The sequence below is a fragment of the Lycorma delicatula genome, chromosome 7 (assembly GCF_047948215.1).
Source record: "Lycorma delicatula isolate Av1 chromosome 7, ASM4794821v1, whole genome shotgun sequence".
Taxonomy (NCBI): Eukaryota; Metazoa; Arthropoda; class Insecta; order Hemiptera; family Fulgoridae; genus Lycorma; species Lycorma delicatula.
In genome coordinates, this window is record NC_134461.1 from 41125317 (window position 1) to 41144172 (window position 18856).

An 18856-nucleotide genomic window follows, 5' to 3' on the forward strand; every position below is an offset into this window, starting at 1 on the left:
TGAATATTGTAATAAAAGGTTAACTCATTACCGAACCGTCTTGATAGGTTTTGACCGCGTTACGTTCTTCTTTTACTTTTTTTTCACCTGTGGTGGACTGAAAATATAGTAGACTGTAAAGGAGGTGCCTCAAGATATCAATCAGTCTTTACTAGATAGAGTAGAATGAGAATTAAACAAATTATTTCCCGACAATCCATTTGTTAGATCGATTATCTAACAATTCATAGCTTCAATGCGACAAAAATAGTTACAATATTTTTCAGTATAATTATACTATTGATTTTATACGTTTTACCCTTTCCTAAATAATTATGAAACGAAAGATTTTATGAAAATAAAAAAAGTTTAAGTATATATTAAAACAGCATAAAGGATCGACCGCTTGGTTGAACAAACAATAATTTCCATTCAAGGGCGTTTCCAATTTCGTTAGGCAATGTATTAAACAAGAGTCGATAGACAAAGAAATAAAAATGTAGCCTAAAGTGATTAAATATAGGCTACTGAAAGTATAATTACACGATCAATCTCCAGACAATTCATCCGATGTTAATTGGATGGCCGTCTCGGTAAAATTTCTCTAATTTAAGTTTAAACCGGTGGTAAATTTAAAGAAAACAAAGCCTTCAAAAGAGCGGAAAATAATCAAGCCCTACATTATCAACAAATATAATAATTTCCTATAAGAGGTTTAAAATGTATTTTTATATTATTATTGGGAAATAATAACACACATCTCTCCTGCCTAGTAAGTTCTAATGTAGATCTAACAGAGCTAAAATTATATACCGAGTGATATTTAAGTACAGCTTTATACTGCATACCTGAGAGGTATTTGGAGGCAGAAATAAATGGGGTTTTACATAATTAAAAGAAATCTGCATTACGATGGGTTTTTAATTTTTGTCCGCCATCTCGAACCCGCCAAATTAAATCAAACTTAATTTTCTTAATTAGGAAAGTGGACATATGAAGCATGATGTCGTTTTAAAATTTTACATGAAAAAAAATCCTGAAACCCGTTTTTATGTGAATGCCTTCCTTATCGAGTTATAAGCATTCAAAGTTGCAGTGACGGAAAAACCGTGTAAACAATAAAACGAGGTAAAAAGCGCTACATGAACAATTTTATTGCATTTTACATTCATAATACATACCATAACGAACTTTAAACAGTGATTTAATATTAAAAATCAAAACTTAAAATCAACAACAAATTAAACGGTTATATCAACTGGTATTTATTTTAAATATAACAATATTTATTTTAAAATTTTAAATAAATGTTTTCGATCGTTACTAATTACTAATGAATTAAAATTTTGATAGCATACCATTCTACAATAAATGTTAAAATTGCTTCTCCTCTACAGCTTGGCAGAATGTTAACCTCAAGTAATACCAGTTTATAACTTGTTATGTCTGATGGTACACGAGCAGATTCGTCAATTCTGTAGGTTTTGTTTTGTAAACATTATGTTTCAAGGTACCCCCAAAAAAATTAATCCAGAGGAGACAGCTCTGGGGACCTACGGGATCCAAGATGGCGGACAAAAATTAAAAACCCACCACAACGCAGGTATTTTTTAATTATGTAAAACCCCATTTCTTTCTGTCTCCAAATTTCTCTCAGATATGCAGTATATAAAGCCGTTTCCACACTTTAATATCTTCCGGTATATCAGAAATTTAATAATTTAGTAATAATTAGCTAAATAAGAAATAACAAAGCTCCCGCTAAATAATACATAAAAAAATTTTATATTTTCAATCAAATATATAATTTAAAAAAATCTACTATAAACGCATACAACCCTTTGATGCTTCAATAAAAAAAAAAAAAAAAAAAACCAAACATAATGTTATTAAAACGAAATTTGATTGTTGTAACATACACATAAAATCCATGATAAAAATTGAAATTATCCTGATGATACACTTTAATTAACGGATTCTTTTACAATAAAAATGGGCACATCAATTTGTTATTTTACTCTATCTGTTCTTACCCTTATTATGTTTATGAAATATCATGACTTATAACACCTAAGATACAAAAGACAAGATATTAGAGAGCCGTTTCCTTTGAGAAACAATGGTGTTCACTATATACAACCAACATATTGACGGGGTCAATTGCAGGGTTGAATAACACTTGCATTTCGATAAGCTTGGCATGTTAATATACATATTAGAATCGGCGAAGAAGAAACAAGAAAACCAGTTTAAAAACAGCTTTTCTTAGTAAACCTGGCACGAGAAGCTTGTTGTTTTTCTTTAAAATGGATCGACTCGCATTAAGTCGCTTATAACCGTTACCGGTTTTGGATTTAACATACAAAAATTAACGGCAAACAAATATTTAACAGAAGAAGGAAATAAGAATAGATATGGAAATAAACTTAATTCATATCCTATGAGAAATGAAGCGTAGACTTCAAGAAAAGAAGAAGAAAAACAGACGTTAGGACAGTTTGATTTTACTATCTATAGAAGTTACAAAAGGATGAAGCAGTGCTATTAGCAAGGAACTAAGAAAATAAAAGGCAATGTAAAAAAATTCAAAATATTTAGGACATGAACACAGAATAAAATTAATAAAGAACGACACATTCAGGTGAACGGCAGTGATGACTAATAAATAGCAATACCGAAAAAAAAATTAATATTCAAATCAATGTAACGCGATAGAAGAAATACGAAAACGATAATTTTTTTTTTGACATTAAAAGCTAATTTATGTTAAAAGAATCGATTATCAAGTCTAATTAATACATTTACAAGTTATAAAAATATACGTAATAAAATTACCATAATTATTATTATTGTTATAAAATAAAATATGTATTAATTTAAAAAATAAATAGGATAATAAAAAATAATATAAAATTAAATTATGTTAACGGAGATCAATTACATATACGCTTTGAAAGTATACTGCCAAGTGTATATTTTATTAAACATGAGCAAAATTAAAGTACACGTCGGTTAATCTAACAGAGAACGTTGGACAAAACAAGAATAAAATAGTCTTGTGGCGATACAACTGGAGTAGTTATCTCTTTTAACTAGTAACTATTAATTTTTTTCGTATTTCGTCAAGGTTTGATGATATTTAATCTTGTATATAAGAATTGTATGAATATTTTATCGTTCCATAAAATATTAAAAAAATATTTTTTTATAAATAAAAATATGTCTTTATAAACTTATCTTAGAATCTATATAAAAATTAGATTAGCTAAATACATCTTAATTTAAAAATATATTTTACTAGCTGACCCGGCAATGCTTCGCTATTGCGAAATGCAAATATATACATAAATTAAATAATTTATTTATATAAATAATTTATATAATTATAATTATATAGCAATTATTTAATACAACTAAAAGTTTGATATCAATTATTGTATTTAGTTAAAATTAGATATTTACATATACATTATTATTTTTATGTTTTAGATTAGATAAATATTTTGTTTTATTCAATTTTAAGTTCATTGCAGTGCTCTTGGATATAAAATGTTATTGGCGATTCCATTTGGCATATGTTCAAACAAATCCCTTGGTTTTCGAACAAGGAAACATGAAACGTGTAATTGCCATGAGAAAAACATGGATGCACGTGACTGTGACATATGTAATCTATTTTGTTTATTTCATTCTTCTGTTTCGTCTTTCATCTCGTTTTCTCTTGGCTGAATTTGTGCGACGACCAGTATTTTGTCGTTTTGGCGGCATTTTTAACAATAGCAAAATGCAATTCCTTCAGCAATTCTACAACAACAAGAGTCGAACAGTCAGTATGTAAATTCATTGCAATTAAGATTAAACAGTATTTAAGTATACTTACAAAACTTCATAATGCAGCAAAATCATCACAATTAATATTAAATGTCAAAAAACTGAACATTTCGGAACTTCACAAAATTTAAAGTTCCATTTTATAATTCAGAATCTAAATAAATCCAGTTGTCAAACAAACAACACTACCTATCTCAGATTTAATTCAAACCACTCTCTAAACATAGCAGTCGGTTCAAAATACTCAACTTTCTTTCTACCGGTCAGATGGAGGATTTCAATAGCTTTAAACCTTCTCCTTCTGATTTTATACATGTTATACTTAACCAGTAGTAAATTATTAAACTACTTAATGAAAGAGATTTCTCCATGTAGTTCCGCAAATAATTTAATCCGAAATTTATTTTTGGGTTTCCATCAGCAATAATTTTCGAAAATAAACCCTTTTTTAAGAGCTCTAATTGATTATACAATTAAATTCCGTCACGTTTGTAAAATATAGGTTTTCTGTAATATAAGCATCAGGTGGTATTTTTAAGAAAACTAGAACGAACCCTCAAAAATATTAATTTTTTTTTTTTTAAAGTATAAAAAGCTAATTAAATCATGGAAATTGGAAATAAAAATAAAAAGTTGTTTACATTAACAAATACCAGCACACATACAAATGTGCATATATGCAGTAAAAAAATTAAAACAATGAATTTCAAAACAGTATATTTTAACCGTTAATCTATTAATAAACCTTTTTGTAACACAAATCACCTTTCCTACCAAAAGCAACTTTGTCTTAAACAATATAATTCGCGTTTAGCTGTATATTTTTTAAATTCATCTTAGAAAATTCATGCGGTCCAGAGTTGTTTCAAAAGAAAATTCGCCTCTCTATCATGATCAAATGGGAACACATTCATTCATTTTACGTTTCTAAAAAAAAAAAAAAACAACTATTTAAACTCTCAACTTTTCAAACATTTTTTTATTAAAATCAGGTACGGGAAGACTATTATAATTATTTGCCGAAAATATTTCCGTAATCAAAAGGTGAATATTTTAAGAACGTGTAGAAAAAATAATGATCTTCAAAACCACGTCAGTTTTATCTCCTTACCTTAGTGGGATTTTGTTCGGTTCAATGCCTAATTACGTCAAAGTAAATCTATCTGTTATATTTAAGCGTTCTAGGACATTAAGAAATATTTTTTACGAGGAAAAATTATCTTATTATTTTAAATAAGGATAAATTACATAATTTTTGGAGGCTAATTTAGTTGTAATTTAAAATAACAATTTTTTCATTTTGTTTTTTTGAATACGTTATTATTTATTCATATATCGCTCTCCGTATATGATTAAATTCCGTCCGAAGTTTGTCGAACCATTTATTTACTTTTTTTTTTTTGGGCTAAGCAAGTAGCGAACGGCCTCTGATTAATAATTTTTACAGCACCATGCTCTTGTCCAGATTTATACAGCAACCGGTAGATAATTTATAAAGCATGTCGCTGCTCGCCCCACCATTCCGCCTATCTTACATGTAGCAGCGCTATAAGATACATACACACATAAACTCTACCCGTTCCCGAATTCCATTAAAAATGTTATGCGTTTTGTAGTGAATCGAGTTCGAACGTCGGTCGGTCTGTACTACGTTACGAGTTAAATTCGTACAATAATTATGAGTTAGTTATACAAAGGGAATTATACATATAATCACTGTTACAGCAGGAGGTCTACTGATGGTTTTTATCCTGGAATTTTGATTGGCTATAGCCATAATATTTGTTACGTCGGCCTCTTTACTATTATTATTACTACCATTTAAAAAAAAGATCGGTATCGGACCGATCAATAGTTGTATCACTGTATCTTGCATCGATTATAAGCAAAAAAAGTTAATACAATTTCGTCTGAAATCACAATAAGAATAAACAATCTTTCATAGTTTATTGTGATTATCAAAATAATACTAATCTATAACCTGTTGTACGACCAAAATCCCCTCAAAATTCCTTACTCCTTTCAGAAATGAAAACTGCAAGACATGAGTGTATCATACGACGGTTGGAAATGTTTGTTATTCAGGTCTTAGGATGCTGAACAGGAGAAATATATTACTTTTCCATTAATATTTTAATTTAAACAATTGAAGTTTTCCTAAGTAAAAAAACATTATATCGCGAAAAAATGATGTCACTGCCACAATTATTTATTTTTATTCAAAATTAATTCTATCCTACCCCGTTACGGTCGAAATAAATATAATTCTATAATTTCATTTCTTGCATCCAATAAATCTACGGGCGTTTTCGGTTCAATTTTGATTCCATAAAATTTAAATTAGTTTTGAGTTGACCAAAATACGGATCTGTAAAATATATCTTAATTATATCCATCGATTGTACTCAGAAGAAAAATTAAAGTAATTAGATCATTTTTATTAATTTTTTTATGAAGATATAACATTTAATAACATTTTATTAAACCCACAGAAGAAAAATAATCAACAAAAATAGTGAATCCGAGAAAATAGTTTTTTTTTAAATTACACAAATCGTTAACGTATCTTTAAAAAAGCAATCGGTAAAAATTATCTGTCAAAATCTAAAAAATGAATCAGTCAAAATTAAATTTAACCTGCTAAAATTACCTTTAGGTCTCAAATTATTGAATAATCCATAGACTTATGGAATGAAGGATATATGATTGTGGAAATATAAAGTAAGTAAACTAAAGAAAACCCTTACAAAGGTTAACTGAATTTTGAAAATAAGAAGGGTTGAGAAGGAACAAAATTATTTGGGGCGAATTACATATAAGAGAAATAAAAGAAATAAAAGAGAAAGGTCGTGTTCTTATTCTAAATCATCTATTAGCTTATAGTTCTAAAAGGAAATGCAGAAGATTAAAACAGAACAGGGAAACAAAGATGAGAATATTTTTAGAAGGCTACCGAAAAGAGATGTACTATTTTGATGGTAAAAATAACCAGAAAAAGGAGAAAAAATCTGAAGCGGACAACACACGATTTCCTTGTACGCCTATTAAATTACATTGACACATTTTTTTTAAAATGAAAAGTACATAAAATTTTACTTCATTAAAAACTTATGATATTTTTGTTGTTATTAATGAATTTATTCATCGTAAACATATTTTTACAATGAGAGGTTAATAATTAATTATTAATAAATCCATATGTTTAAATTTAAAAATAAAGAAGGAGTTGAAGTCTGATTCGAACCGATGTTCCTCCCCGGAAGATTCAAAAATCATTAATTAAACTTTTATTTGGCTATAACTCTGGAACCAGTGAAAATAAGTACCACTTATGATATATCGTTGAAAAGCTCTCAATGTGGACTTATTATTGCAGTAACGAAAAATTCCAAATCCAGATTTTTTTTGATTTTGGGCTTTTTTGGACAATTTGGTTCAGTCGATTGTAATCAAATGGGGAGGCACACAATTAGATGGTACAACAGTCCTAAATCCAAAATTTCAACATCCTACGGTAAACCGTTTTTGGGTTAGGCGAGATAAGTTCAGACATCACGCCGAAAGTAGTCAAAATGGATATTTCCGTTGAAATCTGAAAACCCTAATTAGTCGCGATTACAAAACATCTTTTACTTAGTAGAAGGAAGTACAAAGGAAAAAACAACAGCACAAACCAGTAGAATACATAATTGTAAAAAAATAAAACTTTTATCCGGATGGAGATAACCACTGCTTATTAGTTATTCTTAATTTATTGGAATTGTTAAATGAATATGCCTTATAATTCAAATCCACAATGAAGTGCTTTATAATTAATACAGATAAAGGTAAAGAAAAATATATAAAAACGAGAGGCAATAGTCCTCAATAAATTGCTAAATTGCAAACCATACGTAAGAGAAATAAAACGATAAAATTCCATAATGTAAAATAGTATTTTAGATTTTAACAAAAATATGTTTATAATACGGAAAACGGAAAAGGTATTATCATTTTTAAGAAATTTATTTTTAGCTATATAATAGGAATAGAGAATTAGGAGAGAGTAAGCTGCAGTAAAGAAGAGGATGAAAACAAGGATTTATTCTGTCCTAATGCTAAACTAAGTTAAACAAGTGAGATTTAAGTAACAAACTTGAAGAACAAAAACTAAAAGTGCAAGAATTCATTGAAAATATTTCTATTTCCGGTGAAGGAGGCACTGTGTTTGAAAAAATGAATAACATTAAATTAGCACAGATTCTTAGCTGATGGAAAGAGGAGAAAACAGATTTGAAAGTACACAAGAGTAATAAAAGAGCGATGAAACGTCAAAAAAATTAAAATATAAATATTAAGATTACAGAATTAAAAAAAATAGATTTTAAGGAATTTTGTTAATGCACAGTAAAATTACAAAGAAAAAAATATAAAAAATAAAATACAAAAAAACAGAATTGCACAAACGAGGACAGCTTTTTGCGTAAATGAAACTTTTTTAAATATTTAAATGGAGCATATTTGCTTATCGGATTGAAACTTCATGGATCGATAGCAATACTACATGAATCGATACATTTTATACGTGAAATAATGAAGATATAAAAGTGTAGTAAAATCTATTACAGTTAGCGGAAGGAAGTGTAGAAGAAAACAATAAAGGATGACTGACGATGATATAACAATTCGAAACAAACTGAGGATATAATATGTAAAAGGTATATTGTAAACTAAGAAACCGAATAGAAAGGATCTTTAAATCGAACAAATAGCTGAAAGCAAAAAAACATACATTAAAATAGGTTTTAAAAAAATTCCTAGTATTAAAATAATTTTTTTTTTCTCAATTGATAGAAACATATAACGGAAAACGTGATAATTTACGCGTGATTTTATTTTAAAAATTGATATTTAAATATCTACATTAAATGAACATAATTTACATATTTGTGTATGTTAAATAATTGACTAATTAAAATATTATATAGCCTACAGTTTCACGGATAGCCTAAGAGCATATATTTAGCTTATTATCGCACTCTCTAACAGGTTATTTTAAATTGAAACTTGTTCGTCGGTGATAATTATTTTATCAACTATTTTAGAACTTGATTGATAAGTAGTTTATAATCAGATGTTGCCTAATTCCTTATTATACAATTCTTAATTCTGAGGTACAAGAAACTGTTTTGTATGTTTATAAACACCGTAACCTGTAGGTTGATTATATTTAAATACGGCCGGGTTTAAAAAATAATTAAACATTTAAAAGCACCAGAGGTTATTGTAGATGTAAGTTCATTTATGCAGTTTTTTCTCGACACTGATAAATACTTTCCGCGCAGTTTTCATTTGAATTAAGGATTAAAAGGCCGTAAAGTAATAGGCAAACATACGTTCTACTGTTCTTACGCACGGTAGAAAACGTATAGCTGATTTACACGACTGTTTTGCCGTAACGGATAGGACTCGGCTGATAAAGATCGTTTTGTAGACACGGGGCAATCATACTGATATCTTTGATGTCTGCAACCAGTTTGATTTTTACCGAGTACCAGAAAGTGTTTAAATGCCAACATCTTGGCGTTGTCATACTTCGGACTGAAAATGGAAAAAAAATTTGAATTTTCAAAACTAGTGGATAGTTCTGAGTTAATTCGCATTTAATTTAGTACATGAAGAAAAGTTTTAATAAAATTTTTGAAAAATTTACACGTATTATCCAATTTATTGAACTAATTTAACAATGAGAAAGTTAACACTGCGTATATTGATGTCGGGGGGCCATTCTGTTCCAAGAACAGAAAGAACATTCATATTTTACGTGAATATAATACAGACATATTATAAACTAGCTGACCCGGCAATGCTTTGTCATTGCTAAATTTGAGTATGTGTATATATATATATATATATATAGATTAAAAACACAAATGAAAGTCTGACAAAACATATTTTTTAAACTGAACATTACGGAAATTCACAAAATTTAACCTTTTCCTTTTACCCTTATCCTCTTTTTCGCTACTTCCATTTTTCGCAAAAGTATTTTTTTTTTTCACGTAATTAATATACATTCTGAATATGAGCCAAATCGGACCATAAATACAATTTCTCCAAATATCTCGACCCCAGCGCCACATAGCGGGTCCATTTGTTTTGTAAAAATATTTCTTTTCACCTAATATATATTCTGAATATAAGCCAAATCGGACCATAAATACAATTTTCTAAAACATCTCGATCCCAGCGCTACCTAGCGACCAAACTAATTCAGAAACCTTTGTGAGCATGCGCACAACTCGCCAAACATTCATCGCAATCAGATTAATGGTATAGAAACGCATACGGGACAAACATATATATATATATATATATATATATATATATATATATATAAAAGAAATAAAAAATTAAATGAAGATAATTTAAAAAACCTATATAAAACATTTTAAGTAATCGAAGTCACCAAAGGAATATCGGCTAGTCCTGTTAGACAATTAAGCTATGTGGAAATGTCCACATAGCTTAATTAGCAACTATCACATAATAATTATAATTGGTAGCATAACTGGGCAACTATCACGTTAAGTTACAAGTCCCCAAACGAAGCGAAGATATCTTTCGCCAAATAACATAAGGTTCCGGCAGAAATAATTCCCCGATTTCCCACTCCTGCTAGTGGAGCGCTAATAGAACAGAACGTGGTGTCGGCACGCCATTTTCTAGCGGATGTCTTATCATTTCAGTTACAACCACGGCATGGATTGGTGAGTGAATCTTCCATATAATAATACTATACGGTATAAAAAAAGTCATATATACTTGCAGAAGTCACAAAAACTTTCCTCGTTACCTCAAATTGTGTCGTTCCAGTAGGCGAACACAAATGGAATGACAATTCTCTTTGTGTTTCGTCTTCATTATCACGAAAATCTTATAACCTATCGATTACCAATAACTTAACATAATAAAAAAAAATAATTCAAGGTCATATTTTCGTTTTTCTATGAAGAATCTATTTAACCTGAGACGCAGCCACTAGCTTCGCAGTTCATTTTCTACAATATTTTCTCTTCTTTTAATGGATTGATGTCATAAGACCTTTATTCCAGATTCCATCGTATAAAATCTTTTCACCGGTTAAAATAAACAAACAATAGTCATATGTACCTGATATACCAGAAATCATTCAGTTATTCTTGAAATTGACATATTCATTTAAAAAAATACCAACTATATCATGCCAGGTTGGCAAAGGCAAGTGGAAGGGGTAGAATAGTTTACAAATCCGAATATACGGTTGTGCATCAAAAAATTACGTCCAACAAAATGCAGATGATATTAAGACCTCCATAAGAACCGGTTGTATAATGAACATCATTTTTGTCATAAAAACAAAGAATCAACATAGTACGTCTTACATGTCACGTGCTTTACATACATCACAAATAAACGAAAGATAGTGTAGAATAGTGAATTAATGTTTAACTTCGTTGTGAACAACGCGTCAGTGAAATAAAAAATGGTTGCATCTTTACCTAAATGAGGCGTTATGAGAGTAAAAATAGCTTTTAGACATTGCACTACAAAATAATTTTTTTTTTTTTTTGTAGAGGAAAGCCTTTAACGTAATTTTAAACGTTCTAAATACAATTAATAAACTTCAAGAAAATACATTTTTACAGAATTGAATTTGTATGAATGTTTGAAACTTAATTGTTTGAAGAATACGCTTCAATCCGCGAGGAGAAAGACAGATTTTATCAATCATTTTGAATACGTATTGGAATTAAAAAATAAATGACATTAAAAAACTGTCAACTTTCCAAAGAATTTTCCTCCCCCCCCCCATATCGAACAGCAGAATGGAGCCTCAACGTCTAACACGATTTTCGTAGGTTTATTCGCTTCTTATTAATTTTAACAAAAAATTCCAAGCGATAAAAATTGAAGAAAATAGTAACAGGATACATCTTTCAAATTAAAACAAGGAATCGATCTCCATCTAACTTAAACAGATTTTTGTAAATTAGTACCAAGGTGATATATATTTTTCACGAAGAATTTCGTGAGAAAAAAATTAAAGCTGATCATTAAATTTTAATTCGTAATTCGGGTTTTATATATAATCAACCATTGTTATCAATTATATCGTAGGTAAATTTTATCATCTCAGTTGTAAAGTTAAACTAGCATTAGTTTCTTGTTACGGTTAAGATTTGTAAAGTGCGTGTACAGAAGTAACCGATCGTTGCGTGTATGATATATCTACTTATATTGTCGGGTTTGTGCGTGTTACAACCGACCGTTACTTTTAAAACCAAATTTTATAATTAATTTCCCAAATTTAAATGAACTGCTTCGAAAAAAAAAGAAGAAGTTATATCCGTATATACTAGAGCGGTGTTATGATTATGGTCTTGAATAACGACATCGTTATTAACAGCCGAGAGAAATGTTTCGGTTAACAGTAATCCTCTACAACTCAATCTTATAAGAATACCAATTACTAATTTATTAGTTGTTTCTCAAGTTTAAAAAAAAAAATAAATTAAAAACGTAAAAATGGCAGCTGTAAATGATAAAGATACAAAATAAGTGGAATAAAAAAAAAGGAAGAAAAAATGACAGAACGCTTATTCTTATAGATTTTTACTGTTATACCGCATGCTGGGATATAAAAAATAGCTTGAACATTTATCTACAAAATTTGTTCAAGAAATAGTATCTTGAAGAAGCTGTTTGTTACTACATGGGGAGCCTCGACATCAACATTAAGAACATTACTCGTTAGGCTGTTGTACTTGACTGCAGAGTATTGTTGCTCATCGGTACGAAAAAAAATCTTTTAAATAATTCGATGGGATTCGTTTCTGAAAAAATACTCAATTTTTCTGGTAACTATTCTTTAATCAAACCGAACCTCCACCCAAAACATCTAACCACTTAATATGAGAACGCAAAATAGGCCTTCTGTTAATAGTTTTTCTACTCCTACACCCATTAAAGTTACGATCAAGTAACTTTAATCGCAAAAAAACAGCGGAACATTTATATTAACGAAAATTCTGATAGCGCATCAGCTTAAAGATTACACGCTAGATACGTCATCAACTGTATGATTCAGAATGAACGGATTTCTTCTACCTTTGTGTTTCACGAGAGTTAGAACAGGCGTTGCGCATCTTCAGTGCAAAAATAACGGAGAAGGCAAGACCTAAACTACGATTACAAAAAGAAACGTTTTTATTCGTATTTCGATTCCGGCAAAAAAAGTTATTATTAAATTTTTGACAAGTAATCATCTTTCTTTTCTCTGTTTAGCCTCAGGGAATTACCTTTCAAATAATGATATGTAAGAGTGTAAATGAAGTTTAATGTTGTACAGTCTCAGTTCGACCATTCCTGAAATGTGCGATTAATATAAACCCAACCACCAAAGGTGCTGGCACCTTTGGTTTGAGGCAAGGCATAATGACCGAGACCCGGTTCCTGGTGGGGGAGCTGGGAACGGCATAGCCGGGGGCCCTGTTTCCCCCGCCGAAGATTAGAGGCAGGCACAAAAGATGCAGAACCGGAGGGGTTGACCTATCGTGCCGGATGTTAAGCCGGTGGATGGGGGAGATCTCCTTAGAGTCGGAAGGACACGTCCCTGGGCCGAGTATACTTAATTGGATGTCCGGCCCAGGGATGTAGGAAAAAAACACACCGGTATCCACGATCCAGTATTCAAATCTGTGTAAAAATAACTGACTTAACTAGGACTTGAACGCTGGAACTCTCTACTTCCAAATCAGCTGATTTGGGAAGACGCGTTCACCACTAGACTAACACGGTGGGTTGATACATAATCATCTACAAAATTTCTTACTTTCTGCTATATTTAAAGAAAATATTCAATTGTATTTCTAACTAATATGTAACCATTTATACGTATGTTGTATACAATCATAAAGGCTGTTACAGACAGAATCATTTTTTTAAAATTGTGTTTAACGTAACTGTTAATAAATGTATAAGCATAAAATCCTGCTCAAGATCTGTTTTCTTCTTTTTTAACTTACTAGTGATATCTTTTTTCTTTTCCCTGTTTAGTCTCCGGTAACTACCGTTTAGATAATTTTTCAGAGGATGAATGAGGATGATATTTATATCAGTGTAAATGAAGTGTAGTCTTGTACAGTCTCAGTTTGACCATTCCTGAGATATGTGGTTAATTGAAAAACCCAACCACCACCAAAGAACACCGGTATCCACGATCTAGTATTCAAATCCATGTAAAAATATCTGGCTTTACTAGGACTTGAACGCTGTAACTCTCGACTTCCAAATCAGCTAATTTGGGAAGACGCGTTAACCACTAGACCAACCCGGTAGGTTACTAGTCATATCTAAAAATAACTTACTTATTTAGTAAAAGTACTTTTACAGATAGACACATGATTTCCATGAATATAGTTTGAATTTTCTTTTAGTTTTTAAATAATCGAAATCAGGCAATCTGTTATTTCGACAACGACAATTTTTAATCGAATGTTTTATTGTTTCATACATTTCACAGGCAGGCAAGTAATGCAAAATTATATATCTCATAAAACAAAGTTTTTGTCAATAAATTGCTAAGAATGGTTTCTATTTACGAGTAATTACTTCTTTGTATGAAGTAAAGGAAGTAACTTGCGATCGCGAAAAATTTCAGTTTCCAGATATCAACGGAAGTATCCATTTTGACCATCCGTAAATCTATTTTGACTAGTTTCGGCGTGACACCTGTACGTACGTACATATGTATCTTGCATAAACGATTAGCCGTAGGATGTTGAAAGTTTGGATTTAGGACTGTTGTAACATCAAGTTGTACACCTCCCCTTTTGATTGCAATTGACTGAACCAAAAAAGCCTAAAATCCAAAATAAAATCTGGATTTTGAACTTTTTTTTAATTGCAGTAATAAGCCCTCATTGAGAGCAAAGCTCTCAATGAGGGCTTATTACTGTACTACAATGAGGGCTTATTACTGAGTACTACATAGCTGTACGAACAGGTGAAGGTCGGTGCTGATTTTTAAATAATTATGTCATAAGTTGATGTTATTATCAGTTCTTTATTATATTTGAATATTTTTATGTATAAATTGAATATTTAATATACTTGAAATTTTAAATGAATTATTTATACATAATTAAAAGTTTATCATAATTGAATTATGAACTGAAACTGTTACTGAATGCGATCGCCATTTGTAGGCGACTGGAATTGAACAAGAGTGACGACTGAAGAATGAATGCCCACAATAATGACGATGGACTTGGTTAAATAATGTTGCTGGAGTCGTTCTTTCGTCAGGAGCCGAGTGTAACGGAAAGGAGCCGAGTGACGCGTAAGGAGCCGGTGAATCGTCAGCAGCCGAATGCATACGAAAGGAGCCGAGTGTACTGTACATAGCCGAATGAATCCGACCGAAGCCGAAGATATTTAAATTTAAAAATCCTACTTTAAAGCTCCGAAGAATATCATAAATGATACTTATTTTCATTTGTTCCAGAGTTGTAGCCAAATAAAAGTTTAATTAATGAAATATTTGGATCTTAGGGGAAGTCACATCAGTTCGAATCAGACTTCAACTCCTTTTTTTTTAAATTTAAATATATGAATTTATTAATAATTATTACCTCTTATTGTAAATAAATTTTTAGGATGAGCAATAACTCTAATTTTAAAGGAAATAAAATTTTATGTTCTTTTCATTTAAAAAATATGTAAATGTGTTTTAATAGGCGTACAAGAAAGTCATGGTGGTGTACACGTCAGTTCTTTTTACGTTTCATAAATCAAAGATTAATTTTTTCCTAATCCAATTTTGGCCAAGTACATCAGTTTATGTTTGTAAGAAACCATGTAAACGATACAACAGATTAAAAGTATCTAGCAGAATAACATCTTTTGAAAATTAATTTAGGCCTAAGCTCTATTGCATAACAAAAAGGTTTTAATAGGGAGCCATACAGTATTGACGGAAAAAACTTACTAACAGGATAAGGATACAAAAAAATTAACTACGAGGAAAATTAAACCCCAAATCATTAAACGATTTGTAAATCTGTTCTTTCCTCCCTGAATAAACTGTTTTTATCTAATTTATTACTCCGCAAAGGATTCACAAAATAAATGATTTTCAAGATAATAATTCAAGTCACCGTAATTATAGTAGAATCAAAATCGGTACTTTTATTATAACGAGATGTAATTTTTAAGTTTCAACGTGCAAAAAGACTGAACAACTTTTCCTCTATTCAAAATAAAATCAACTTTTTAAAAGGATTTTTATTACTTGATACGAATGGGGATAAAAGGTTCCACTGACTTTTGTTAAAAAAAACCTTCTATAATACAGAAATTTGGAAGGAAATTTCAAACGCAGTGTACGATACCTTCCGTAACAAATTGTTTTTTATTTACAGAGTATGCATTTAATGAACTATTTGGGAATTAAAATCCAAGTATAATTTGGATTCTTTTACCCGGAAGAAATAGGTAATACTGGTTGTTTTCTAATATACTCTTCTTTCTTCAACTAACCCCAATTTCCCAGGCGTATTCAACATTTTTAGATTTTCATAAAAGTTTTCGAGAACGATACTTTATTATTTTATAAAAGATGTAAAAACACGGTTGATTTCAAAATATAAACAATTACGTTCATAAAATAGTTTCGAAAAATACTTTATTTTCATGTTTATAATATTTTCGTAAGTTAATTTCCATATTTGAAGATAATAAATTCAATTAATTATTATTAATCGGTAATACACTTACCCACGATCTTCAAATTATTAATAATATAATTAATAATTTAAAGTTTAAGTCCTTTTTTTTGGAAAACCTAGTCCTCAATTATTTCCCATAATGGCAGCTAATTATAATTACGCTCTTTAAGCCCGACGAATTTCGATTTTTTTTTTTATTGTAAACAAACATTTTACGACGAATAACTAAAAGGAATATATCTTTTATAAATTAACCTGAAATATATGTAAAAAATATATAAATTTATAAAAACAATTACAGAATTTTGATCGTTAACATTAAAAGGAAATCGACATAAATTTAAACTGTTATTTAAGATTAGAACAAGACGAGTAAACACAACTCTCTTTTGTTGTATAAAATGCTTACAGATTGCTTAAATGAAATGACGGGACCGACCGATCCAAAAAACAGAGCACGTATACAGAAAGAAGAGTCAAGTTCTTTGTGAAGCAATGACTAGCAGACAAATTGCCCCTTTTCATCAGATTTATTTACTGATATGTCACATGCTAGTCTCTTAACAATCTTTCATGCGTTTTGCTCTGTTAAAATAAAACACGTACTTTTTTCCACGACTACCTTCTCTCTCTTTATTTTTACGGGATTTAAGTATAACTAGGCTTCGACTCGTTCAAACGTAACATTCTTTACTCGTACGTAAATCACAAATTTAAGTCATGCGAATTAGGGTAATAAAATACGATTTTAAAATAAAGGCCGAGTGATTTTTTTTTAATGGATGTGCTGCATAAAACAATACAACATGTACGAGCTAGTTTATCTTTTGTTGTTGTTTGTAGATCGGTATGAAAAATCAAGATAAACCGCAAACTGTATGTACACAATATGTAACTACATGTAAACAAAGGCAAAAAGAGTTAGTTACATATAGAATTTAAGTCGGTGTAAACTTGCTCCGTTGAATGATAAATATTTCCTTGTTAGATAAACATCGTAGCGAATAATATTTATCGTACGGTACGGTTCGGGTAATCGTACGGTACAGTCGTACGTCCTACGTAATATTTTAAAAAAATGTCAGATGAGGTCGCGTACGGTCATAAGGTGAACCGATTAAATTATAATTTACTAGCCTTTTAACCGTTGAAATACTCGTAATTATGAAAATTCATAATTTCCCTGGCCTTTTCTTAGATTTAAAACAATTTCCGAGATTACTACAGTACCTCAAAATAGATTAATTGAAATTCAAAGACCGATAGAGACTATTAAACTGACAATGCGATCGGTTTAAAAGTAACTGCAAGTGCTGCGGCCGCGTAACCAATTATAATAAACATAAAAGCTTTAACGATCACGAATTATCAATATTTATAATAAGGACTAGTAACCGAAGAGCTAAAAGGAATGTGAAATGTAGGAAGGACTTAAGTATATCATGAACGTTAAGAATATTTTCTAGAATTTAAAGTATTCTACTAAGTCTTTGTAACTTAAAAAAAAATCATTCTGTTTTCGGTTGTAATAAAGGAATGTTGTTAGAAAGTAGTGTTAAATGCCCAATCGTTCACTAAAGTGGGATGTTTCCTTCCGTTCATCAATCCGCAGGACATCAGCTACTATTTCAGTTTCACTGAGGAAACTTATACAGGTATAGAAATAAGTTTAATAATAATGTTTTTTTTTTAAAAAAAAAAACATTCAATAACGTAAATATGATAAATTCAAGCAGCGTTGTCTAGTAAGCATCGATCATAATTCATAAGTAGATCGTCAGTGAGAAATTAACTATTCAAAACATGCCCGTTATTCCAGTACAATTTCCCCGTTCCTCGCCTATAACAATCCATGTAACTTTTTTAACTGCCGTGACTAACGTAATCCTATCCAATTTATCATCTTCTGAGTAACCAAAAGCTTTAATAATAACAATAAAAAAAAAGATTTTGTAACACTATTTTAATAAATTGGAAAACAAGAAAGAGCACACAGTTAAAAAAAATTAACCTAAAATTAGATGGGTCATTTCTACGGTTAAACATAATCGGTAGAAAAAAATGAGAAAATAGCAATTTAAAATAAATTTTAAAAAAGCTGATAAGACAGTTGTAGGACTTTCTCGTAACGCGGCTGAAGCCGCTTTCCGGGAAAGTTTTAAGACTGTGGGTTGTTTCTGATGCACGGCTTATAAACATACATACACAACTTAATTAAAAATATTTATAATTTTATTTAAATATAATTTTTTTTTTCGTTTTTTAATTCAATGATTCTAAATAAAGCGAGCGCGTAT

General features: G+C 30.1%; 1 protein-coding gene across 1 annotated transcript in view; it reads right to left on the bottom strand.

Annotated features, from left to right (window-relative positions):
* Positions 1–3533: 3533 nt before the first annotated feature.
* Positions 3534–18856, bottom strand: part of LOC142327384 (lysine-specific histone demethylase 1A-like) — a 177970-nt gene continuing 162647 nt past the window's right edge. The window contains exon 12 of the mRNA XM_075370393.1: positions 3534–3783. Coding sequence (XP_075226508.1) covers positions 3686–3783 — 98 coding nt within the window. The 3' untranslated portion in view covers positions 3534–3685. The remainder of the gene's footprint in view (positions 3784–18856) is intronic.